The 27375-nt window shown below is 40.8% G+C and overlaps 1 protein-coding gene across 3 annotated transcripts in view; it reads left to right on the top strand.

The window, feature by feature from the left end:
* The first annotated feature begins 828 nt into the window (after positions 1-828).
* The window catches only part of LOC126336121 (dehydrogenase/reductase SDR family member 11-like), a 97913-nt gene continuing 71366 nt past the window's right edge, over positions 829-27375 (top strand). Inside the window, exons 1-3 of one of the 3 annotated variants that reach the window (XM_049999606.1) lie at positions 829-972; positions 3266-3428; positions 6926-7055. In XM_049999606.1, coding sequence (XP_049855563.1) covers positions 835-972; positions 3266-3428; positions 6926-7055 — 431 coding nt within the window. In that variant the 5' untranslated portion in view covers positions 829-834. The remainder of the gene's footprint in view (positions 973-3265; positions 3429-6925; positions 7056-27375) is intronic. The other 2 variants (XM_049999604.1, XM_049999603.1) reach the window with 2 other exon arrangements.

Here is a 27375-nt window from a genome sequence, read left to right on the forward strand (position 1 = left end):
CCGCGAACCGTGCGCGACTGGAACAGAAAAGGGAGGTAATGACAGTGGACGTAAAGTGCCCTCCGCCACACACCGTTCGGTGGCTTGCGGAGTATAAATGTAGATGTTGATTACATTAAACACTGTTAAGGCTCTTACCCACTCCCCTTGCGGCGCTCTCGTGCTTGTTTGTTCCAGTATAGTAAAGACGAAATATGTTTGATGGTAAAAAGCCTTACAATGTGTTTTCATGAGAATTCGAGATTCTTTGATGAAGCGGGCTGCAGGACGTCCACACCACCTGTAGTGTCAACAGATGGTTATTATAGCATAGCATGGGCCGTTCATCAGGGAGTGTTCCTTTCGAGGCACACTTTTATAGTACTTCTGCTCTTACATTCAGTACCACACAACAAACACTATTCATTCTTTGATTTCGTTTCTAATAGAAAAATAGCAAAATGAATACCAGAGAGATGCTGGGTTCGTCAAGTAGTAAGATATATAGGTTTAGCACGAATTTAATTTACGAAGAAACTGTTGATCACACGGAGGTAGCCTGACCTGTGCAAATAACCGAACGCCGTAACTCGTTCAGCTATCGAAAGTAATTACTTTGTCGATAAAGGCAAATGATGAAACGATGAATAACAGAAATCTCAAAGTTCAGCTGTACGGTACGAATGGAATTCCCACCTGTCTTATCTTACTAAGTGGTCACGTAATCTGCTGCACTGGGAGGCATGGTAGCGTGTGACGTCTGCGCTCCGCCCCCACCACTATAAATAACAACCATTGATGCTGGGGCAGACATTCAGCACCAGACAACGGCAGCAGTAGACTGCAGCATCAGACATGGGCATCGAGAAGTACGCTGGCCGCGTGGCCCTGGTTACTGGCGCCAGTTCCGGCATGGGCGCCGCTATCGCTCAGGAGCTGCTCAAGCACGGCATCCACGTGGTCGGCCTCGCCAGGAGGGTGGAACTGATCAAGGTCAGTCTGTGGAACACTCCTAACTAGATTTAGTACGTTCCTGAAGAATACGAGGGACGGTTCAGCTAAACCCTTTCGGAAGGAACTCTCACATATTTCTGTGTAGTATAGACATATTTCCGTATATTGTTACGATAAATCCATAGCTATTCTTCAGCGTTTCAGCAAGAGACGCCACAGTTCATCATTCTCGAGAACTGTGTAGCATACTGTTTACACAGAGTCGACATCAATGGACGACCACCCACCGCAAGGTTCACAAAATGTGTTGACATACTGCATGTGACAGTTTTCGAGTTCCCCCAGAGAGACATAGTTAATGCTTGTATCATCACTACCATAAGTTAGCAGGAGGAAGGCTTCACTAATAAATCGCAGAATGCACTCTCTCACAGTCCCATTGTAGAAGATATTACTGATAATACTGTAGAAGATATTACTGATATTACTGTAGAAGATATTACTGATAACCCAGACATATTGATACACGCCATCTCGATAAATCCGTGTTTATTCCTTTATGTATTCGGCAAGAGACTCGACAGTTCATCATTCGTGAGACACGTATCACCAATACGAACACATTGTCCTCGGCACTGAACGGTGACCGAATCTCGCCTGTGTTGTCACGTCGCGATACCTATTGTTCTAGTTCCTCGAGAGATGCCTAGTTATCTAAATGTGTGTATTTACATTACCTAATGTAAAATTTGGAAAAAAAATTTATCTATGCTCTTTAGTGAAAGAAAATAAAGTAAAACTTTTATAAAGTCACTGAAACATTAATTAAAATTCGTTGTAAATAACGTTTTTAATCCCTATATAGAAGCAAGATTAAATTCCTGTTTGGATACACCCGCCGTTCAACAGGCACCTTGAAATTACCTGAGGGAGTAACATGCCGGTATCTAATCCACGCTTCTTGACCATCCAAAATGCACACCAGATCCAAGAAAATCAGGCTACGGGCCTTAAGAAGTGTGTATTGACGGGAATAAATTGGTCCACTAATTCGTATTACACTAACTGCTGACCACACTGAGGCTCTCACATAATGTAAATACTCTACATGTAACAGATGGGAATTTTGAAAACAGTAACGTTCATTGCGCAGTTACTGTTTAAAATGTATACAAGTGATCTACTAGAGAGCGTCCGATGCTCTTTAAGACTGTTCGCAGACGATTTCGTTGTCTACAACAAAGTGGCAACGCCCGAAGACAGTAGCGATTTGCAGAATCATGTGCACAGGATTGATAAATGGTACAGGCTCCGGCAGTGGGCCGTGGGCGCAGATAAATGTAACATATTGCGCATACATAGGAAAAGAAAAGCACTACTGTACAACTACGCTATTGATGAGAAACTCCTGAAAACGGTATCTACCGTAACATAACTAGGAGTAACTACCAAGAGCTAGGTCTAGTGGAACGATCGCATAAAACGAACAGAAGGAAAAGCAGATCTCAGACTGAGAATCATAGGAAACATCTTGAAGAAATATAGCTCATCCACGTGGCTTCTAAGGAACTTCTTCGACCGGTTCGTCAGTATTGTTCATCAATATAGGGTCCTTACCAGGTAGGATTGATAGAAGAAATGGAGATGAAGCACCGGAGACCTGTCAGTTTCGTCACGGGATCGTTAATTCGTTGCGAGAGGGTTACTGGGATGCTTAACGATTGGTAGACGTTACAAGACAGGCGTTGTGCACTACGGAGAAGTTTAGGTTGAAATTTCGAGAAAGCGCTCTAGGGGGGGAGGGGGGGGGGCGGGTACATTTACATGCCGCGTGATGACCACGACGAGAAAGTTCGAGAAGTTAGAGTCAATGCAGAGGCGTACCGACAACCATGCATCCCTCGCTCCACTCGCTGTAGCGGTATGTGATTTGGTGAATGGACACAATACCGTTGCGTTGACCGGTTTCGGTTTGAATTTGTGAACAGAGGTGTTTGTAGCAGAGGCCACTGCCACAGCAGTATGACAAACAAACCAACAATTTTCCCTTTCTTCTTTCCAAGGTCACTCCTATATCGTCTACTTGGTCATCACTTAAAACCGGTACGCCAGCTGCCACAGTACCCGCATAAAGAGTCGAACAGTCACGCAACTGCGGGCTGCCTTCGTTGGTACTGGTTCCCACACAACAACGGACCAGCGCTTGCACCCTACATCAAACAATCTGTCTATTCATTGTGTGGGAGAGCAACATATCAGTGTCGTGTTTCTTATCGCCGTTGACACAATTCCTTATGACACACTTAAAAGCGTTCTTTCTGTTTTTCCTTAGGCTCTTGAAGTGAAGGGGTCGCCGGGAAAACTGTACGCTCTTCAGGGAGACGTGGGAAAAGAAGAAAGCATCCTCGCAGCTTTCAAATGGATTAGGGAGAACCTCAAAGGAGTCAACATCCTCGTCAACAGCGCCGGTGCCGACTACGACACTGATTTTATATGTAAGTAAACAAACGGTAAAACAAATATTTCAAATTTTAATGTGTTTACGATGAATTAATGTATGAATGATCAGAAATGTGAAGCAATGCATTATCAAATTTCGTGGCAGGTTAAAATTGTTTGCCGGACCAAGACTCGAAGTAGGAACCTTCGCCTTTTAGGGGCAAGTGCTCTACAAACTGAGTTATCAAAGCACGACCTACGGCGCGTGAGTCTGTCTTGGGTAGCTTAGTTGGCAAACCCCATGCCGCTGAAAGGCGAATGCCCCGAGTTCGAGTTTCGGTTCGGCACACAGTTTTAATCTGCCATAATGTCAGCGCACTCTCTGCAGAGTAAAAATTCATGCTACAATAAAAATTTACTAATATTGCAGCATATTTGTACATCTTAATGTCAACAAAGAAATACAACGAGGCACATCCAGACAAGGAGACGAATCACAAGTGCGTCGGTATTGCGAACGAAATTAACACCTACTGGTCCGGCACTCTAGCCGTGATGAGCTTGAACCTCTCTCGCCGACACTCGTATAGCAAACAGCGGACAGGCTTACTGAGCTTTTATTCCACAGGACCACAAAAATGTTTTATGCAACTGATATGACTCACAGGACGACCTCCTCTATTATTGTGGGCGACAGCTGTGGTGACAATGACATTCAGATATGTATTTAACATAAAAATGGCTGGCGAGTTACAAATTATGAATGGAAAATCGAACATTCTTGGTGATACCTACCGAAAGTAGCACAAAGGCCAAAACAAAGGGCTTAAACGTGTGTTTGTTTGAGAAAAGTTAGTAATTGCAGCAAATATAGCGTTTCATGACGTTTGTTGAAAAAAAGAAATACTAGAGTTAACGATTTTATAAAAATGTAACCCATATTCAAACGATGACCAGCTTTGGACATCATTTTATACGTCTATTCTCAAGTAGTTACCGAAAATTGTTTTTTCGTCTTTACATGTTCCATCGAGAAACAAGATAAATCAATGAAACTTCCTGGCAGATTAAAATTGTGTGCCGGACCGAGACTTGAACTCGGGACCTTTGCCTTTCGCGGGCAAGTGCTCTACCATATTTTCTTTTTTTAATTTTGTTCGTTTTTTTTTTTTAAATCTCATTTTGCTCGTTTTTGTTCGTTGAATCTGATCGGGGCAGACGTCGTAAGACACCCTTTAAAGTTCGGTGTTGATCTATTACTTCAGTTTTTTTATTACAGAGGGCAGCTAACCCTCTGACCGAACACGCTGAGCTACCGTATCGGCTACCATCTGAGCTACCCAAGGACGACTCACGGCCCGGCCTCACAGCCTTACTTCTGCCAGTACCTCGTCTCCTATTTTCCAAACTTTACAGAAGCTCTCCTGCGAACCTTGTAGAACTAGCACTCCTGAAAGAAAGGATATCGCGGAGACATGGCTTAGACACAGCCTTGAGGATGTTTCCAGAATGAGATTTTCACTCTGCAGCGGAGTGTGTGCTGATATGAAACTTCTTGACAGATTAAAACTGCATGCCGGACTGAGACTCAAACTCGGCACCTTTGCCTTTCGCGAGCAAGTGCTCTGCCATCTGAGCTACCCAAGTACGACTCACGCCCCATCGTCACAGCTTTACTTCTGCCAGTACCTCGTCTCCTACCTTCCAAACTTTACAGAAGCTCTCCTGCGACCCTTGTAGAACTAGCACTCCTGAAAGAAAGGATATCGCGGAGACATGGCTTAGCCACAGCCTCGGGGATGTTTCCAGAAGGAGGAGGGGGGAGGGGGGAGGCAGTCTCCCTGTCACACTCCAGTCCTCACTTTGAACGTCTCTAACATTTTTCCATTCACTTTCACAGTGCTTGTATATATGCCTTTGTTAGTTAGAATAGTTTCCAAGGAACCATTGCCCTTTTGCAGTTCATGCCATACAGTATGTTGACAAAAGCCTTGGGATACTTTCTAATATCACGTTGGACCTCCTTTTGCCAGCTGTGGTGTACATCAATTCGCCGTGGCATGGACTCAACAAGTCGTTGGAAGTCCCCCTCAGAAATACTGAGCCATGCTGCCTTTACAGCTGTCTACAATTATGAAAGTGTTGCCGGTGCAGGATTTTGTGCACAAACTGATAACTTGATCATGTCCGATAGATGTTCGATGGTATTCATCTATTCACGTCGGGCGATCTGGGTGACTAAATGATTCGCTAAAATTGTCCAGAATGTTCTTCAAACCAACCGAGAAAAATTGTGTTCCGGTAACAAGGCACATTGTTATCCATAAAAATTCCATGAATGGCTTAAAATGTTCTTCAAGTTGCCGTATATGGCCATTTCCAATGAACGATCGGTTCAGTTGAACCAGGAGACCAAGTCAATGCGATGTAAACCGCGCCTCGTGAACTTCTTTATCTGTTTTCTTCAGTTTAGTACAAAATGTGGTCACAGGAATGCGTCAGGATCCTAAGTGCAAAGAAAATGTTTTTTGGTGGATGGAGGATGTTGTCAGTGATATAGATCAAGAAAAATGCGAAAAAGACGAAGATTTTTCAAATCAGTGATCACATTTCAACTATCGGAGGATAATTCAAATGGAGAACTTCAGGAAGGTTGTGATGTTGACCTCTCCACCTCTCCAATATGATACATAACCTGTTATTTAAAATAAAATGTGTAGTGAGTGGCGATAAAGACAAATGTAGATCCCAGAAGCGAATGTCAGTTTCGCTGACTTTCTTTTTGTATCTATGGAGCACAACTCTGATGTGCAAGTTTAAACTCTGGACTTAAGTTTTATGTGAAAATTTACTCTATACAAAGATACTAAATTTTTGAGAACGAAAGATTACGTTCTCTAACAGTTCGTTTATCTGTACTATTTACAGAAACACACGAAACTAAATAATTTTGAGTGACAAAAAGTAAAATACTGCAGGAGTTATTTAGTCCTAGTAAATTAACAATAAGCACCTCAACAATACTTAAATAACTGTAAAACTAATTGTTATTTACTTAAAAATGAACAATATCAGAAAATTTGCGCCTTCCCCAGAAACCCGACCTCATGAAATACGGTACAAAAAACTCGCCTCGTAAGTGAAAGGCTAATTTTATTACATGTAGTCTAAAATTCTATCAAAAACATAGATATCAAGTAAAAAATATGGTGTCATTTGTAATATGGAAACGACTTCATTGTTTACAGTTACAAAGCGAAACTGTAGTTAATGTATCGTTTTCATATCTCTGTTCTAAACAGCTTCTAACGTAACGAATCATAATCAACGTAAATTCAACATGCGCACGACACATTGCAGGTCTCCTCTTACCTTATTTTCTTGATAGATTTCTTTTTAAGCATAAACCTCCATTAGACCATCTATTTTGAAGTGTGGGGCGTATTTTTATTACCTGCTTCTTTCTCTAATATTGTTGCATCAAAACTGCAATTTAAATTATGTAACCATATTTAGAAAAATGACTGATGCTCAACTGCGTTGACTTGTTCAGCCGGTAAAACAGAACACTGGAGACAGATGATGGAGGTGAACGAGCTTGGGCTGGCCATCTGCAGCAGGGAGGCGGTCCAGGACATGATGAGGAGGGGCGTCGACGACGGCTTCATCATCCACATCAGCAGGTAGGGGCCAGCGCTTATATGATGAGGCTCGTAACACACACACACACACACACACACACACATGTAGAAACTTCTGTGAATAATTCCGTAAGTAGATACTACAATAGTAGGCGCAGTGCGACGAACTATAATAGTGATTCATCTGTCACCTCACCAGTCCTTAACATCCTTTTTCACATTTGGATATGTACTATTTCTCTTCTCTTAATGACACTAACGTTTCCCAAAATTTTTGGTAGCCTCAAATCGAATGTTTACTGACATAATCACTTCGCAGCCTCAATAAATAAATAAATAAATAAATGTCGTGTGACTAGGGCCTCCCGTCGGGTAAACCGTTCGCTGGGTGCTAGTCTTTCGAGTTGACGCCACTTCGGTGCGTAGAACAGCCTCGATTCTGTATTGCTACACTCTTTGGTCATATGACGTCTGCGTACGTGGCATTATTCATTCGGACATACAGCACCGTTTTCAATTATATGGTATGAGAGTGCAGACAAGGATAAAGTTCTTTATCGGCTTAGGTTTATTTATTGATGCCAAATTTAATTGCTTTCGATTTCAGTGCCAAGTGGTTCCAGCTTCATGCTCCTTCAAAATGGTTCAAATGGCTCTGAGCACTATGGGACTCAACTGCTGTGGTCATTAGTCCCCTAGAACTTAGAACTACTTAAACCTAACTAACCTAAGGACATCACACACATCCATGCCCGAGGCAGGATTCGAACCTGCGACAGTAGCAGTCGCACGGTTCCGGACTGCGCGCCTAGAACCGCGAGACCACCGCGGCCGGCTCATGCTCCTTACACGGATGCAAAAACTGTTACAAGTCCGAAGACTCGTTACCCACACTCATCGACACAGCCGCCACTATTGTGGGTTTAGGGTGAAAATTGCACCCATGTCATGTTCTTGAAGTTGCAGCTACTTGCACTGGTATCGAGAGCGTGTAAGTCTAACAGTAATAAACACAGTGGAGTGGAAAAAAGAGAAAGATAAACATAGAACATGAGAACATGATTCTGGGTTTTTAAAACTTAGCCTTCTGCAAAACACTATGTATTTCGTTTTTTGTTCTTTGGAAAAAGTTATTTTGACACCCAATGTTATCCGTTTTTTCAGTAAAATATTATTAAACACTGTTGACCGGTTTTCTATTTCAGATCTAAAAATTATAGCACTGGCATTTTTATTTTCTTGTCAGTACTCACTTGAACTGCAGTAATTTTACAAATAGGCTGCACAGATCACCCAGCTTTCATGCTGTTTTAAGGAATGACAGCTTGTCATCTGAGAAACAGTCGTAGGAATATCTTTGACTGAAGAGTAATTATTTGTATATACTTATCTCGAGAGTAACGGTAGTGGATATATCGTTCTAATGCCGTAGGTCACACACCAAGGATGCACAATACAACGGAAATCGGAGTTACAAATACATTACGTAGCAAAACGTATGTTGATGTCCGCCAATTAGTTTCAAATTGTGTTAGTCGATCTGAGTCATACTAATTTTTAAATATCTTTGAATATCACTGTTGATTAGTTTGGTTGGGTTGGGTTGTTTGGAGGAAGAGACTAAACAGCGAGGTCATCGGCCTCATCGGATTAGGGAAGGATGTCGGCCGTGCCCTTTCAAAGAAACCATCCCAGCATTTGCCTGGAGCGATTTGGGAAATTCACGGAAAACCTAAATCAGGATGGCCGGACACGGGTTTGAACCGTCGTCCTTCCGAATGCGAGTCCAGTGTGCTAACCACTGCGCCACCGCGTGCGGTGTTGATTAGTCTCTGACTTATTCTCAGTGGGAGAATACTAACCTATAGTGGAAACACTATTGATAACATGTGTTCTCCATTACTTTGGAACCAGGGAAGATGTCTGACGTCAACAATTTTATTCCATGGTTCTCTTCGACACATGCTGAATGATGCCAACACTAATAAGAAGTATCAAAATATCTACTAATAAGAGTACGATTCCGAACACTAACTTCTGATAAACGGTTATAGAATGTTACACTCGACTATTAACCCTCTAAATCCGTTAACAGATGGAATTAATAGCGCAGTGTAAACATAACGCATGCTGAATATTCCCTCCACAACGGCACCTTTAACACAACTTACAGGCAAAGTTTGACCTGCAATAATAAACCGCTGTTGCCAAAAATTTACCTGGGTGACAGTGTATGGGAACGATCTGGTGAAGGTCGGTCTTGTACGAGAGCTGCAGAAAGAATAATGAGAAAGTGTTCGTAATTATTTTGATAAATGGCTACCTTATCACTCACTGCTTCGCTCACGCAGACAGGTGATCTACAGAGGTGGTTTTTATTTCTCTTTAATCGAATTTTTATGTTGCTCACAAATTGTAAAACCTTCCAAAATTTTCAGTAAGGTCATACCAGAATGGTTCTTACCGAATGCAATGTAGCCAACAAGCGATTCTGGCAGCTGGAGTCCAGTGATTTTGTTAATCATAACTTTTGCGTTCTTGTGGAGATATTTCCATAGAAACTTTCACACTCTAACACACATTTCCTTATATCTAACCGAGAGGTGAAATACCAGCACTCATAGAATTAGCTTCAGGGATTTTTTAATATGACGAAATGCTTTCTTAAAAACTTGTATCCCCTATTTCAGCCACTAAGGGATTGCATTTCCAAAAACAGTGAAAAACGTAATTTTTATTTCTAACAGAGAACACAAATACGAATTTTAATAGATCTTGCTTTTAAAATGCTATCATAATGAAGTAATAACATAAAATTTTTCATCCCCAATTTCATTCCCTTAGGATGATGAATTTCCAAAAGCAATGAAACATTTTTTTAATTTTTTTTCTACTCCCAAGAGAGAAGTCAATTACGAATTTTCATTGATGTGGCCTTAGAAATGTTTTAGTACTTTTTAACAATGCCTTATTTTCAAAAAAACTATCACCCACTATTTTACCCCGTTAGTGGTGGATTTCCCAAAAATGCCGAAAGACGATTTTTGTCTATCTGACAAATCAAACACCAATTTTCTTTGTGTTAGCTGCGTAATTGTTGTAAAACCGATATATTTCCAAAAACCCTTTCATCCCCTATTTAGCCCTCCTTAGGAGGCGGATTTCGAACAATCCTTTTTTAAACGATTCCTACACTATGAAACCTTCCCGTCTAATATTGGATGAACGTTTGCTTGCTGACTGAACGCTGCGTCTCTTAAAATCTTTTAACTGCTGCTCTGTCAAGACTACCTGCTGATTATTACGACGAAACATAAAATGTGTTGTCGCCGTGGCCCTCAGTCGTTACCTGAAATTATTAAGACTGATTCTTACCTTTAATTATTTATACTGGATCGCCATCTGACTGCTACAGCAAACTGTGGAATGAATATACTTACTTCTCTTTAACATAATTATAAGCTGCTGGTGGAGTTTCATAATACTTTGTGACTGGAATTCTTTAAGTTGAAGTTAATTTAGATTTGATAAAAGCTGAAGCTCAGTTTAGACTTTTCTTTTAAGATAACAATAAATTCCGTAAAGCATTTACGTGAATGATTTTGGGATAGAAAATTCGTAATGCATTTAATCTGGTAGAAGTTAACTATATTCTGAGAACGATCTTGACAAACAATTACAAGGGGTATAGTTCTTTACAAAAATTCTTAAAAAGTAGCGTTGCGCTACATACCTAATTTTCCATCAAAATTACATAACTATATTCTGAGAACGATCTTGACAAACAATTACAAGGGGCATAGTTCTTTACAAAAATTCTTAAAAACTAGCATTGGGCTACATATAGCGAGTGGCTGGCGAGCACACCGCTTCTTTCAAAGTGTTAATTCATACCTCGCTTACAGCGACCTCCTCTCATGTCTCGCTAGCTACGACTGCCTCGTCTCACATCTTACTCGCAACTGCTCGCTTCCAACGCTCAATGCTACAAAAGTGCGGTCTCGCCGCCAACAATGGTTTTTGGTGCAGACAATCCGTGCTACCATTACAGATGTATTACTGCGCGCTGTTTCCCGCTCTTTCTCAAAATGTATCTATGCGTGGTTTCGCGCTCTTTCTCAATAATACACAATGCAATTTAATTAACAAAACAATTTAAATAAGAAACAGTTCAGATAATTACATGCTAAAACAGTTTAAATACGCCTATTACATAATTACAACTATAACATCCGTACCCTTTCAAAATTTCAAGTTTCCATCCTTAGTGGTTTGGGCTGGGCATAACGTCACTGAGTGAGTGAGTCAGTCAGTCGAGACATTTCCTTTTACATATTATAGAGATGTCCAAATGACAAATGTAGTGGGAAAGACGTTTCCTCTCTTCGAAGTTGCTATCCTTGAATCATATTTGTGGAACTATTATCAACCAACGCCGTTTCGCGCTTTGTGAAATGTGTAGAGGTGGGCTGTACAGTGAATGGGGGATATCAGAGTAGTGCGTTTTCCTACTGTAGGCCAAATTTTTTTGTCGAAGTCATCCGCATTCCTGTAGTATAAAGATAAATTTGGAACAGTTAGTGCTCGCTTTCCTCGTGGTGATGCCTTTAAGCTTCTTAAGTGTCTCAGTATATCACTGACTGTCGTTAATGTAGCAGATACAACAACATCTTCGACAATGACGACGATTACATTAGAAAAATTAGTTACCACGACTCTGTGTGCCGATCGCTCGAACAACATTTTAGGCCGAGTAGATGTGCTGTCATTTCGTGGATTTATCCTTCGTTTCCAGAAAGTAAAAATACACTGAAACGCGGGTAAGGAACAAAGTCACTCGCTAAGAAACACCTGTCTGTTGCTCCGGGACAACTGACCACTGACAGTAATAGGAAATGTGGACGTGTTAACTACAGCGAATCCTGTGTACGAACGCTCTGTAGGCATTCAACAGTTCTTGTGGCGAAAGTTTTACGGGAAACGATTAGTGTAACATTCCGTGATACGGCAACTCATCTGCAAGTGCCATACCGCTATTAAACTATTGGCCAAGTGTGAGAAGATCCCGCACACTTGGGGTTACATACAATCTTCATTATGTATATAGACAGTCCATCAATTTCGTGAATCGAGAACCTCGATCATTTTTGCCTGTTATCGACATTGATATTGGCAGGATATCCCTCTCAGGTATTCCAAGATTTTCTTGAGTTTTAATTTCAATAACGTAAATTTGACCTAAAATCATGCGACAGGCAGGCGACCGTTACTATAATAATGACTAGTTCTCCATTCAGACTGACTGCGTCGCGGTGATAAATGTTAGACATCAGGCCAGAAATGACTACTACTCGTATAATGCGTTTCGGAATTTATCCATTATCAGATACCGAGGAGTGATTACTGCCCTAAGATATAGGGCTTCAAGTTGTATGTGAAAGGAAAATTCGCAGTGCAGCCAGAAATAGTACAAAATAGACAAGGCCCCAGGGACTGCTGGGGTCGTTGTCAGTTTACCTACATATTTTGCGTTTTGGTCAGCACCTCTTTTAACCATAATATACAGAAAATAGCTCGAACAAATAACTTTGACCAGTGACTGGGTCAAAGAAGAGGTTATTCACAAAACTAGCGTCCAATATAAGTGTCACTCATGTGTTGTAGTTTCTGATGATATATTTAGCACATCATTCCGTTTTTACGATAGTAGTTAGAAGGTTGTATTTCAGAGTATGAACTTTACTTCAACTTCATGATTATCTATGAAGTTTTCGACCATTTTTTCTTAAAAAATAAACAAATGACAGTCTTTCTTCTTCTTCTCGTTCTTCTTCTTCTTCTTCGAAACTCACTGTTAGAATGTTATACCATTCTGATATCATGATTTCTGTTTTAAGTCATTTACAACTTTATTTTGGTAGATGAGTGCATTACCATGTCATTCCTTTAAAAAGAAATTTCGCATATTTCGTGTCCTTTTAAATTAGTTGGGGGTAGTCAGTTAGGTGCTGTAATGATCACTGGCCAAAGAGCACCATCGTTTCCACATTTCGACATTTGTAAATTGAACCTGCAGCGTAAATGTCTAAATGTATTATTATTATTATTATTACTCCTACTACTGTGAAGACTACTGCTTTGCATTGCCAACAATGAAATGGTCTTGTTTATTTATTTATTTATTTATTCATTTATTTATTTAACCTGATCAGATTAGGGCCATCATGCCCTCTCTTACATCGGACCAGTGTTCCACACTTGCAGCATTTCACACATCAGAGTTACATCATGACAATAGTTTAAATGAGAATGTTAGCTTACTCTAGTGACAATATGAAGAAAGAGTAGTGACTAAGACCTAATTAAGTAAATGCGGCAGTATTTTTACAACAGGTGCCATACATACAGATTATGATAAAAGCAATAATAAAATGTAATGATAAACATGTCTAAGACTTAATAAATTAAATGCTGGCAGTGACGACTTTTGGGTTTGTAGCAAAACCCGCATGAGTAAAGAAATAATGGCTTGCAAATTCATTTTATTCCTTAGAAACAATGAAAGCTTCAATACCTTCCTCCCAGTGTTTATAACAGTACATTTTCCTTCCTTGTTGACAATGTGATTTGTCTTTCCATCTTTAACACTGTACTTTCTTATTTAAATTTAATATCACAAAAATTCGCATTGGAGGGAGAGGATATCTTACATTTCTGAGATAAAAAGTTATGAGGTATCAAGAACAGAACGACTTCCTCCGTTCTTATCAGCACGGACTCCGGAACATCGGTCATGAGAACCCAACTCGCACTTTGGTCATACGATATCGCCGAAATCAAGGATCGAGATGACGAGAGGGATGCTATTTTTACTGTCTTTTGGAAAGTACTTCACTTTGTATCACACCAACGCTTATTAAAGGAAGGACGATAATATGGAGTATCGAAAGGTATTTGTGTTTGAATTTAGAGTATATAGGTAAGAAGGTTCAACATGTTGGGTAGATCGTCATCGAAAGATTTCAGTAACTTCAGATCTGCCCAGAATAGAGTATTAAGATCCTTGGTATTCGTGTTATTTATTGATGATCTGGGAGACATTATGATAAACAAGTACTTTCTGCAGATGAGTCAGTTATGTGCAATGAAGTACTATCTGAAAAGAATCTGCAGAAATGTCCAGACAGACATCGATAACATTTCAAAGAGATATCACGAATGTTTACTTGCCTTAAATATTCAAAAATATGAAACTGTGCGCTTTATAAAACGCAAAAACAAAGAATCCTATGAGTACAATTACTACGGGTCACAGCTGGATATGGTCAACTAATACAAATACTTTGACGTAGCAATTTGTCTCGATATTAAAACGAATGATGGCATAGGCTCAGTAGCAGATAAAGCAGGTGGCAGACTTCTTAGATTTCGGGCACATGAAGACAGACACAAAGTATTCCGCGAAAGCCTGGCTACAAAATTTCAACGGCCAGTGTTGAGGAGTGTAGGAATACACTAACTTCACAGATGTATCGTTCTCTTAGGAAGTGCGACAAGGGTAGATTAATTACAGCTCGCATAGAAACACTTTAGTAGTAAATCTTGCCCCCTTCCTTTCTCTGCCATTAATTTCACAGCGCTTTGCAGAATTTGAATTTGATGCGGAGCAACCTGAGCTTCGGCGACGCTGTATGAGTGACTTTCCTTTCCAGCATTTCGGCCCATGAACCGACGTTGAGTGATGGTCTCGGGATGCACTCAGCCAACAAAACAGCTGTGAAGATTATGGCGGAAGGAGGGATCTCGTCGCCAGAAAGAGCAACATTCGCGTTGGGGTAAGACAACATTTCTCGCTCTGTCAATGAGTACACGCGTATCTAGACATTATTTGATTAATATCTTGTTACTGTGGTTTTCAGTTCGAAGACTGGTAATATGCAGTTATCCACGCTAAGCTTTCCTGAGCACTTTTCTGAATAACTGCTGAACCAATATCGATTTGAGCACGATTTTCGTAGTCAAACTTTGTTCTTCCTCTACAGGTTTCATCAACACACACTTTCCTCCAGAATGTGTCTCCGACCAGTTATTCCGTTCCTTTAACCAACCTATGTCATACATTTCATTTTTCCCCAATTCGACTCGTTACCTCCTTATTAGCTACCCGATCCGTTCATCCAGTCTTCAACATTCTCCTGTACCACCACATTTCAAAAGCGTATGTTCTCTCCGTGCAGTTACAGTTTAATATATGCTCATCGCTTCCATAAAAAGCCACATTTGAGACCATTACCTACAGAAAATACTTCCTAACTTTTTTAATCTGTATTTGATGTTAACTGAGTTCTGTTTTTCAGAAATGGCTTCCTTACGCATTTTGTATCCTCTCTACTTCAGTCATCGTCAATCATTTTGGCGCCCAAACAACAAAACTCATCTACTGCTTTCAGTGACTCATTTGCTAATCCAATTCCTTCAGCATCACGATATGTAATTCGACAACTTTATATTGCACGTGTTTTCAAGATACTATCCATTCCGTGAACTGCTCTTCCAAGACTTCTACAACTTCTGACAGAATTACAATGTCATCGCCAAACGTCAAAGTTTTTATTTCTTCATTCTTGGCTTCGTCTCTTTTACAGACATTTTTTAACTTCAGCTTCCTTTTCATGTCCTTCGACTCCTATAACTGCAGTCTGGCTTCTGCACAAGTTGTTTTACAATCTTTTGCTACTTGTATGTTATCCCTACTACTCTTATAGTTTCAAATAGTGTATTCCAGGAAATATTTTCAAAATATTAGTCTAATTCTATGAATGCTATGTGAGTAGCCTGGTCTTTCTTCAGGCTACCTTCTAGGATATGTCGTAAGGTGAGTTCTGCCTCGCGTGTTTCTCCACCTTTCCGGAACTCAAACTGCCCATCCATTAGGTTGGCGTCTACAAGGTTTTCCAATCTCCCGTAAATAATTTGGGTCCGTATTTTTCAGCCACGACTCATTGAACTGATGGTTCGGTAATATTTGCTACGGTCAGTTAATGCTTTCTTTGGCACTGGTGTCATTACAGTCTTCTGAAAGGCTGAAGCTATTCCGGCTGACTCATACATGTAACATACTAGATGGAATAGTTTTGTTATATTTTACCAAAGATCTCATTAATTCTGAGGGAATGTTGTCTTCTCCTGGTTTCTTGTTTTGAGTCCGGACTTTCAGTGCTCTGTAAACTAATACTCGCAATGCGGCATTCCCAGTCTCATCTTCACCTATTTCCTTTTCCCATTCTAAAATATGGTCTTCAGATTCGTTTTCTTAAGCAACACAACTTACTTCCATCTTTCAGCCTTAACTATTTTTTTTTTCGTACTGGCTTGCCTTCTTAATTCTTGATATTTATACAGCTACTTCTCATTTCTCCAAAGGTCTCTTTAATTTCCAACAGGCGGCATCTATATTTCCCATAATCATGCATCCTACTACAGCTTTGCATTTCTCCTCGTGCCATTCCTGCTTTGCCACCTTGCACTTTCTGTCAAGCAAATTTTTTTTGGACTTCCGTATACCCTTTGTCTGTTTCATTTGCTGCATTTTTACATTTTCCCCTTCTGAAAGTAAAATTCAGTATGTCGTGTGTTATGCAAGAACTTTGAACTTTTACTTGCCCTTTGGCGCTATCATTCTCTGCATCCGTCATTATTTCATGTCTCAATGCTACTCATTCATCTTCCCTTCCGAATTTTCAGTCGACTGTTTCCTAATGCTACCTCCATGTAATGCTACCTTTGTGTAATTACAGAGTTTTATTCTCGACTTCATAAACAATAAATGAAGGTCGTAATCCACATACACATCTTGTTTCGAAATATATGTCTTACCACTACATACCCTATAATCTAGCACAATTTTGGTAACTGTAAGTTTTTCAGACGACGTTACATATTAACAGGTACAAATAAATTTTTTAAGTTAGTAGACCAGTATATATGTAACAAAACTGTGTGCTATATTAAGACTATTTCACTTTCCCATGGTAAATGCAACTTCGAGTCTCTGTCGCAGACAAAAATTTGTCAAAATCACTAACGTAAGTATTACTCTGGCTTAAAAGAAAACATTTCAGCTCCAGTACAGGCATGTTTAGTAAGAAGATACATTTCCAACGGGAGATATAACAATAAACCATAGTGTTGTCCTGTGACCGAATTAGGTTGGGTCGAAATTTTAAAAAATCAATAATACCATTTATTGAAAAATTGCAATATTTGTAGCAATACATAACAAAATTCCTTCATATCCAGAACAGAACTGCAAACATTATCTTATCACAGTACATATATGGAAAACTAATAATTAATTCCTCTGTTTGCAGCAAATTTCTCCAGGGGTCGTGTTAACCAATGCGATGAATCAATCTGAAAGGTGGGCACAGACATTCAAGTCAATGCCCTACTTGGAAGCGGAAGATATAGCAAAAGCCGTGGTCTATATGCTTTCCCAGCACCCAAGAGTTCAGGTGAGTGTTCTTCTACTGCAAGTTACCTTTTTCCAGCGATGTTCGAAAATTTTCATTTAAATTTTATTAATAGTGCAGGTATGTGTAGTTTAAAGATTAGTAGTTACGGGCGATGGTAATCGTTCACAACTGCAAATATATTTACCCAAACAGTAAACGAATTTCAGTGTCCACCAAGTGATTTATTGGCAACAGTGTGAGAAGAGGGGACACATTTTGCTGGTTGTCCTTCGCTAGCATAAACGTATGCGTGCCCTGGTCACGGATTTACGAAGGAGAGTAAAGTAAAGTCGTGAATGAAGAAGAAGAAGAAAAGAAGAAGAATCGAATAAATCTGAAGGCACTAAAATGGGGATGGAACAAAGATTTATGAAACCGAATCATCAAGAGATTTGGTTATGACTGTGTTGAGCAATAGTTGCCTAAGACCTAACTGTACCTTGTATGTAGACGCTTGTTTCATATTTTCGGCGTCTAGATGGGACAGTTCTTTTCTTACCAAGTGAGCCGACACGAATGTAAATAGTTATGTTTCGCATTTGTTGTTTTTTTTTAAATACAGATTCGCATTGATAAACATTGAAACAAAGAGAAAGCAATCGATGACTGTTGCAACCATTGCGACGGGCCGTATTTTGTTCTATGCATTAAACACTTTCATGCAAAAGGTGAATGAGTATCTCCCAGTCCAATGTAAAATTATGCTGATCTTAACAAACAAATGTACAATAGGAGCAGCCATGAGGTTTAAACAAAAGAACGGTATAAAGTCGACAGGCCGAGGGAGTGGGAATAATGCCAAAGTTTGCCTTGGGTGCCAGTTACATTGGTTGTCCTAGACAGGAACTTCATAATGAGATATTATAGGTTGGCTGCCTCAACACATTCCGGCACAACCACTTGTGGTAGCAAGACAAGAGACGACAACGGCTGTTCAGACCTCATTCCGGAATTCAAGGAGGGAGTTTCGTTTTATAACTCGTCACTTAGCGTAGCGGCAGATGCTATCGGAGTTTTTCGTGGGACCTTAGGTACGATAGTTTCATTCTGCTAACTATAAAGGACATAACTATTGACTTCTAAAATACGTGGACTTGGAAATATTTCCAACAACGTTTAAGAATTATAATGACATTTTCTGTTCTAAAGTGCTGTCGACACACCAAACCTCAAAGGTAGAACACTGCAATTTCGAATAAAATCGCAAAGGCAGTTTTCTTCCGTCAGTGTTCTGTTAGTAAAATGTGATTCTGCTAGAACAATAATACATCTGGTGCGATTATTCTGCGAAATACGAATAAAACTGAGCTAAATTTAAGAAAGCTCAAATCATCTATGAATCACCAAAAACCTCACTTTTTCATACGCTTGATACATTCAGGAGGAGCAGCCATGAGGTTTAACAAAAGAACGAGATAAAGTCGATAAGTTGAGCGAGTGGGAATAATGCCAAAGTTTGCCTTGGGTGCCAGTTACATTGGCATTAATGATAAACTGATGTTTAGGTACAAAAATCTTCAAGGAGCTGTATGTTTTCATATACTCATATATTAATCACAAATCTCGACTGCTTACGCTTTAATTTGACGTATCGACCTTGTCTGTCCCTGTCAATGTTTTGCACCGTAGGTGAGCAAATGCGTACGACAGAAAGCAACCCACTGTACGTGCTAGCGGCGGAACTGATCTCACGACTGCTCGTTTGAATCTGACGGGTCAACGTGGCACGGAGGGCCACTGCTGGTGGTCAACCACGTGGCACAGGGACCGCGGTGCCAAGTCAAACGACACGCCCCCTACGGCCCTGCCTGGAGCCTACAATAAAGAAACATTTACGTTTACTCCATCAGCGTCCTGCAGCATATACCCACCCACCCGCATAATGAGATACTGATGTCATCCTCTGTCACTCTTCCAACACTTTGTCATAGAATAAGCATTTATCGTGGGCAGTAGGCGGTTTCGGTGTTAAAGGCATTTCCACTAGCTTTCCATAAAATTTTGGCGTAAAGTAATTGGTAAGTAATAACGGTCATACCCCTTAAGTTACAATAATTCTGCTTTATTAATTTAACCAAGTAACGTTTGCACCGTATTTTATAAATCTCCATTCTGTGGAGCCGATGGGCAGTTAGAAAATTTTATTACTGTCAGAGATGCACAAGTGGGCGATAAGTAAGAAGGGCTGACGACTCCTGCCCTAAGTCAGCGAAGAAAAGAGCAGCTGTGTAAATCGAATGAATTTAGCATATACTATATTTTCTTCCCTACTTCTCCTCTTAACTAATATGTTTAATTTGTTTCAGGTCCACGACATCATTATCCGACCAACAGGAGAATTTTACGGGTGATTTTGCATTGAATGTTGCCATCAATGTTTTGTAATTTCTGATTTTAAGGTTAATAAAACATCTGTTTTAAAACTGCCTATGTACTAATTGCTTAATATAGATATGCTGTCAAAGTAGCCAAAGATAACCTCCATACTCTCAGGCGTGTTACGCAATATGAAGTCCTTTCCTAGATAATTGTCTTCTGCTGTCTTCCCAACGCAAATGGCCAATGTGTAGTCCTTTCATAATTTCTGTAGTGGGTCGAAGCTGACCATGTCCTAGTGCCTTTCCTAAACAGTGTCCAACACAACGACGAGCTGCAGTCTGAGAAATGTAAGCTTGAGATATCTGACTGCTGACGAACGTCACTTGAAGGAAATAAAGGAAGTAGTGGGCAATGAGCTGAACCTACTGAAGTAATAACTCCATAAATATTTTAGACGTTATTTTAGCTAATGGAACATCTAACCACCATGAACATCCACGTCAGTGCATAATAAACAGCCTCAGCAAAGTGAAAGAGGCAAAGGTTAAGTTCAGTATATGTTTCCTTATGTAAATGAGATCGGTAATACATAGACAAAATAACCGTTGAGACAGCACTGAAAGTATTTGACTAAGTAGTGTTAAACAACTGGAATGTACAGAATCCTCCGCTTCAACTGATGATTGCAGACGACTACGAGAAGTAATTCTCAACACTTGGCATTTCAAAAACTTCTACAGTTGATCGCTTATGATTGTTTTGCTCTATATTCAGTTACAGTATAATCTCTCGAACGTGATAACTTTTTACACTTTAATTCTGCTTCTACTTGAGTTGTCATAAAGTCCACAGATTTTAATGTATCGGATTCTTTCAGTAGCAACACCGTCACCACTGAGCCTCACAAATGATGACGTAGCTTGGGATTACATAGTCTCCCTGAGGCTGCAATAAAACCTGCGATGCCAACACAAAATGGACTATCTACCACAAAAGTTTTATACTGCAGATAAAATTCAGAATGTTGAAGCTCTATCCTGGCAACACACCATCCGACATTCTGAAAATATTAATAATTTAGCGCACGCATAAATAATTATCCGCTATAAACAACTGTATTGCAGCACACACACGTGGAGAGTGTCATTGACTGATTGCCAGGTGACAGTGTCTCTGGTCTGCACCTAAGGAAGTGATGCTTAAATTCTCTGATGAAATGTTTCTCAGAGGAAAAATAATGCTAAACGACATCATTTTGTGAATGTAAACTCCCAGTATCAAAGAGACATTAACATGGAGACATCCAGGATACGTGACCACAATGCCGCCGCAGTTTGTCAATCTCCTGTCATGGAAATATTGCTGATGGAGACTCCCGCAAGTAAAAGATACCTCGTTGACACGACAGGGCAACTGACTGTGAAGTGTGTCCCAGCACACATCACACTGTATGCAAGGGCTTGCAATTATATGCTAATGAAATGTTTAACAAAGGAAGCTAAGTTATCTGACCAAATCATCCACCACACTCGTACTGAACATGATGTGGCTACCTGAAACGAAATACTCTTTTCTGGAACTGGATAATAACCTGTTGCAGAGATTTTGTAATGAGTTGTTCGGTGACAGTATTTCCAGCAGCGTAAAAATATTCCGATCACAAATTATTCAAATAATTATTGGTATTTGACAGCAAGTTTCCAATGCTCGCTGTTGACTCGTCACACAGATGGGACTGGATGTATCTGATTTACACTTTTAGAATTAAATATGGGCACATCGTATTTTCAGAAGTCAGCAATAGGTTGCGCATATTGCAAGCAATCAATATAGAAATACAAGTGGTGGACAAAACTTACCAGCTACTATGAGGTACTTCACTGTACAAATGAAATCTGCCGAAACCCTCCCAGTCATCAAAGGAGACGAGCGAAAATAAATCCTGATACATTTACGTACGTTACATCATCTACATCTACATCTACGTGATTACTCTGCTATTCACAATAAAGTACCTGGCAGAGGGTTCAATGAACCACCTTCAAGCTGTCTCTCTACCGTTCCCCACTCGAACGGGACGCGTGAGAAATGAGCTCTTAAATTTTTTTGTGTGAGCCCTGATTTCTCTTATGTTATCGTGATGATCATTTCTCCCTATGTAGGTGGGTGTCAACAGAATGTTTTCGCAATAGTAGTATGTGTAGTGGAAGATCATAAGTCTTTGTGGTCAGGTAACATAACTGATATCCACTGTCCAAGCTCTCAGTGTCATTGTCCAGCGCAAAGAACAGTCTGAATGTCACAGAGCATAAACGAGGTATTGTGGGGATGACGAAAGAATGTCAATTCAGCACGGTAGTATTCGAAAATCTTCGATACTATAGTAATGAAGTGGCATTTTCCGCTAATGAGTGGCTTCATCTATGCAGCAATTCGATGCTTATCGTAGCAATAATTAGAATTATTTAGACTGCTGAAGTATTATTAGATGAGCGTACAATCGTTTAAAATATGTAATCATGCAAATGACAGTCGGTGTACGCATGTATAAGAATATAACATTTATTAGCATTGTGATGCATGTTGTTCTTCATGAAGATGTATATATTGTACTTCATGAAGATATATATATATATATATATATATATATATATATATATATATATATATATATATATATATATATATGTATGTATGTATACTGTCATACCAGATGTAGGCACAGGAGTAAAAAAAGTCTATATTTCCAGATACATGTAAAATCTTAAAAAGGGTCATGTACATCAAATAAAAAAAACATAAAAAGTTAAAGTCTTGTATTTTTTCTATAAAATCGACCATTTGTTAGTGAAGTCACATGGTTATTAATATGGCTCAGTAAATGAACTATCTCCACAATGAATTTGTAGAGGATCTATAGACAGGCAGTGATAATACTTTTGCAATGGAAAGGCGGAATGGACATTGCGGGTAAATATAAAAGTGGCTGTGGTGAATAATTCAGATTGCAGTACGACAAGCGTTAACATGTCGTTACTTAACGCAAATGATGGAGCTCACTTTGAGTACGTATATGTATTTTTAAAAACATCTCAAGCACAGTACTAGCTGATAAAAGAGGTATTGCCAAAAACTGGCGATGTAACACACCACAAACTCCACGAAAGTGAAGCAGCTCCCTCAACAAACCAGGCAGTAATGACATACTGTGTTTATATTTGTTGGATATCACTATTGAAAATCAGCAGCATTTACTAAATTACACTCCTGGAAATTGAAATAAGAACACCGTGAATTCATTGTCCCAGGAAGGGGAAACTTTATTGACACATTCCTGGGGTCAGATACATCACATGATCACACTGACAGAACCACAGGCACATAGACACAGGCAACAGAGCATGCACAATGTCGGCACTAGTACAGTGTCTATCCACCTTTCGCAGCAATGCAGGCTGCTATTCTCCCATGGAGACGATCGTAGAGATGCTGGATGTAGTCCTGTGGAACGGCTTGCCATGCCATTTCCACCTGGCGCCTCAGTTGGACCAGCGTTCGTGCTGGACGTGCAGACCGCGTGAGACGACGCTTCATCCAGTCCCAAACATGCTCAATGGGGGACAGATCCGGAGATCTTGCTGGCCAGGGTAGTTGACTTACACCTTCTAGAGCACGTTGGGTGGCACGGGATACATGCGGACGTGCATTATCCTGTTGGAACAGCAAGTTCCCTTGTCGGTCTAGGAATGGTAGAACGATGGGTTCGATGACGTTTTGGATGTACCGTGCACTATTCAGTGTCCCCTCGACGATCACCAGAGGTGTACGGCCAGTGTAGGAGATCGCTCCCCACACCATGATGCCGGGTGTTGGCCCTGTGTGCCTCGGTCGTATGCAGTCCTGATTGTGGCGCTCACCTGCACGGCGCCAAACACGCATACGACCATCATTGGCACCAAGGCAGAAGCGACTCTCATCGCTGAAGACGACACGTCTCCATTCGTCATTCCATTCACGCCTGTCGCGACACCACTGGAGGCGGGCTGCACGATGTTGGGGCGTGAGCCGAAGACGGCGTAACGGTGTGCGGGACCGTAGCCCAGCTTCATGGAGACGGTTGCGAATGGTTGTCGCCGATACCCCAGGAGCAACAGTGTCCCTAATTTGCTGGGAAGTGGCGGTGTGGTCCCCTACGGCACTGCGTAGGATCCTACGGTCTTGGCGTGCATCCGTGCGTCGCTGCGGTCCGGTCCCACGTCGACGGGCACGTGCACCTTCCACAGACCACTGACGACAACATCGGTGTACTGTGGAGACCTCACGCCCCACGTGTTGAGCAATTCGGCAGTACGTCCACCCGGCCTCCCGCATGCCCACTATACACCTTCGCTCAAAGTCCGTCAACTGCACATACGGTTCACGTCCACGCTGTCGCGGCATGCTACCAGTGTTAAAGACTGCGAAGGAGCTCCGCATGCGACGGCAAACTGGCTGACACAGACGGCGGCGGTGCACAAATGCTGCGCAGCTAGCGCCATTCGACGACCAACAACGCGGTTCCTGGTGTGTCCGCTGTGCCGTGCGTGTGATCATTGCTTGTACAGCCCTCTCGCAGTGTCCGGAGCAAGTATGGGGGGTCTGACACACCGGTGTCAATGTGTTCTTTTTTCCATTTCCAGGAGTGTATTTATGTCTGACCTCTTCATGAGGGTGGATATTTTTTATTTGAGTCTAATGAACTCTAGAATTCCAGCGAGATGGTGTAGAATGACCGGTGCCTTATCACTTTCAAACAATATAATATGAATTTAAAACGTATGTACAAGGCACACTTGATGTTTAACAAATTCACATGTAGATTGCTGGAACCACACACAGAACGGGTTTTGATCATAGTGAAAACAACATTTGAAGAAAGGACGATACTATCGAAAATTCCAGTGATTTTTTAATGAAAAAAATGTGACGATGTGTAAGTGCATAAATGCATATGTACATAACTTAGACAAATACTGTCGTGTGACCTAGGCTTGTAAGCGAATGTATGTAACTCTGATAACTGTTCCAGCCGAGAACAGATCGATTGCCGGTAAGCGTGTGGGCTGGAACCTTTACTTTTATCTTCATGGTCTTTTCACGAGATAAACGTTGAAGCAAGCAATACATTTATTGATTCTTCTAGGAACGCACGCTCTCGTAATTTACACAACGATCTTCGCAGCTATGCGGAACGCCTCTCTTGCAGTGTCGGGCAGTGGAGTTGGTTGATCACTTCCGTGACGCCCTTTCGCTTGTTAAATGAACTTGTAACGAAAAGTGCTGATCTTATGTAGATTTTCTCTAATTTCTCTACCAACCCGGCCTGGTGTGGATTCCACAACGACGGCGCTAATTTCTCTACCAGTCCGGCTGGTTCAGATTCCACAACGACGGACAATGTTCAATTATTGGTCGAACGAGTGTTTTGCAAGCTCCTTCCTTTGCTGATCGACTAAATTTCCTGTGGGTTCTTCCAATGAATCTGTCTAGCAACTGCATTACTCGCTATTAACATTATGTGGTTATTCCATTTCAAATTTCTCCATACACGTAGATACTTTATAGAAGTGACTGTTTCCAGTGACTGTTCTGCAATAGAGGATCTTCCTGTCTATGTTACATTTGTTTATGTTGAGAGTGAATTACCTCACCCGGATGGTAGATACTTCCGAGAATTTCTTCCAAGTCCAATGTGGAAGTGACAAAAAGGTGGAAAAATGGCAGCTGTAAAAGACTGGTCACAGACTGTTAACCACTGGCGCTCGTTGGAACTAGAAGGCTGGGCATCGGCTCTCAAAGTAGAGCCGGCTATTGACTCCCCGGGTGACTGACCTCGTACAGGTCATACAGCCCAGGCGGGCCAAATGATACCGTCCAGAAGTATTGCCACCCACGTGACAGACGATGTACAGTAAGGCGGTAAAGATGTGCCCTCTTTAGCCACACGTCGTTTCGCAGCTTAGCACCTGGTGAATAGGCAACCCAAATGACAATATTGTACCGCGTGGATTCTCTTATGCTTTGTGGGATTCAGTATTGACGAAACAGGACGCGCCACCCGAATCAACTTGACGCTGCCATCGTAGGCCACACATCCGTTGCTGGTTTGGAGACTCCTTCCAGAATTATGGGCTACATCAGCGTATAACCCTAGGCTGTATGATTAGAGAGGCAGTAGTCCTGAAAGTAAAGATGGCTACCATTTACTGCGCCTTGTAAACGAAATACTTGCTGGAAAAACATTTTATTAACCCGTAGTCGTGCTACAATGATGTTTGAGAAGTGTATTTACATAAGCTACCATGTTTGCTGGGAATACATGATTCATTATATTCGTATCGGTGAGTTATTATCTCCCTAAGCCATTTTAAATTACTGACTCTGCCCCACTGCAAAGTTTATTCCACAGAATTTAGCGGAGAACGATATGGCAGGGCGCTGCCAGACATCGCCTCATCGAAATCACTGCAATGAAGACATCCCAAGTTAATGAACTTGCCGACTACATAGAAAGATGACTGGTAAAATTTCAAACCATAGACTTAACTGTGTCAATTACCTCTCACTTGACTATCACTGTTATAGTTTGGTGCTTGAATGTTAATTACTGATCTCTTTCTTTAATCTATCAGTAGTAAATTAATAAAAAAACATTGTTTTTATATTATTTGTGCACATACAAACTCCACAGAAGGTAGGCTAGGAGACGTCTGGAACAAAGGATGGCGCCACATCCTCCCATTTTCTATGATGTCATCGATGACATCAGATTCACTCTCCCCTATGATGTCATGTACTACTGTCACTTATTTCCTAATAGAGAGATTGATTCATTGTATAAAATGGCGAGAAAGTCAAAAAGTTTTGGGAAATTCAAAAATGGCTGGAAATTTAAAATAGGAAAATTCTGCTAGTGAGTTTTCACCAATTTTTATGACATCACTGTGAAAGTAAGGCTGTTGACTTACTTACAAATTAGCAGAAAATCTAAGATGTCATTTTGGTGGAAGTGGGTCACTTGTGCTAAGAGTAAAATCCAAGAAGGGCACTCGGTTTTCCCCTGACATGACTCACTCACCTGAGACAAAGAATGTCCGTTTCCACTGGAAGTCCAAGCTGCCTTTTAGACAAAAGATTATTTTCTCCAGCCAGTCTGAACCTGTGGATATGTAAACATGTTTTAACTCTACAGGTAGTTATCAGTCTAGCTTGGATGCTGACCTACTTAACACGTATTCACCAAGCTATTACTCACTCCCTGCTATCACTCACCTGAAACAAATGATGTTAGTTTCCGTCGTAGGTCCAGGCTGCCCTGCACCTAAATTTGTCGGAAATTCAAAATCCAAGCAGGAGCATTACCCTATTGTTGGAAGTAGGTCACTTGTATTGAGTATAAAAGCCAAGATGACCATTGGGTTTTTGTCCTAAGTTAAATTCAATTTAAGGTGTAGCTCTATGACACTAGAATAGATTTCTCCCAGCTATTT

The sequence above is a fragment of the Schistocerca gregaria genome, chromosome 2, assembly GCF_023897955.1.
Source record: "Schistocerca gregaria isolate iqSchGreg1 chromosome 2, iqSchGreg1.2, whole genome shotgun sequence".
Lineage (NCBI taxonomy): Eukaryota > Metazoa > Arthropoda > Insecta > Orthoptera > Acrididae > Schistocerca > Schistocerca gregaria.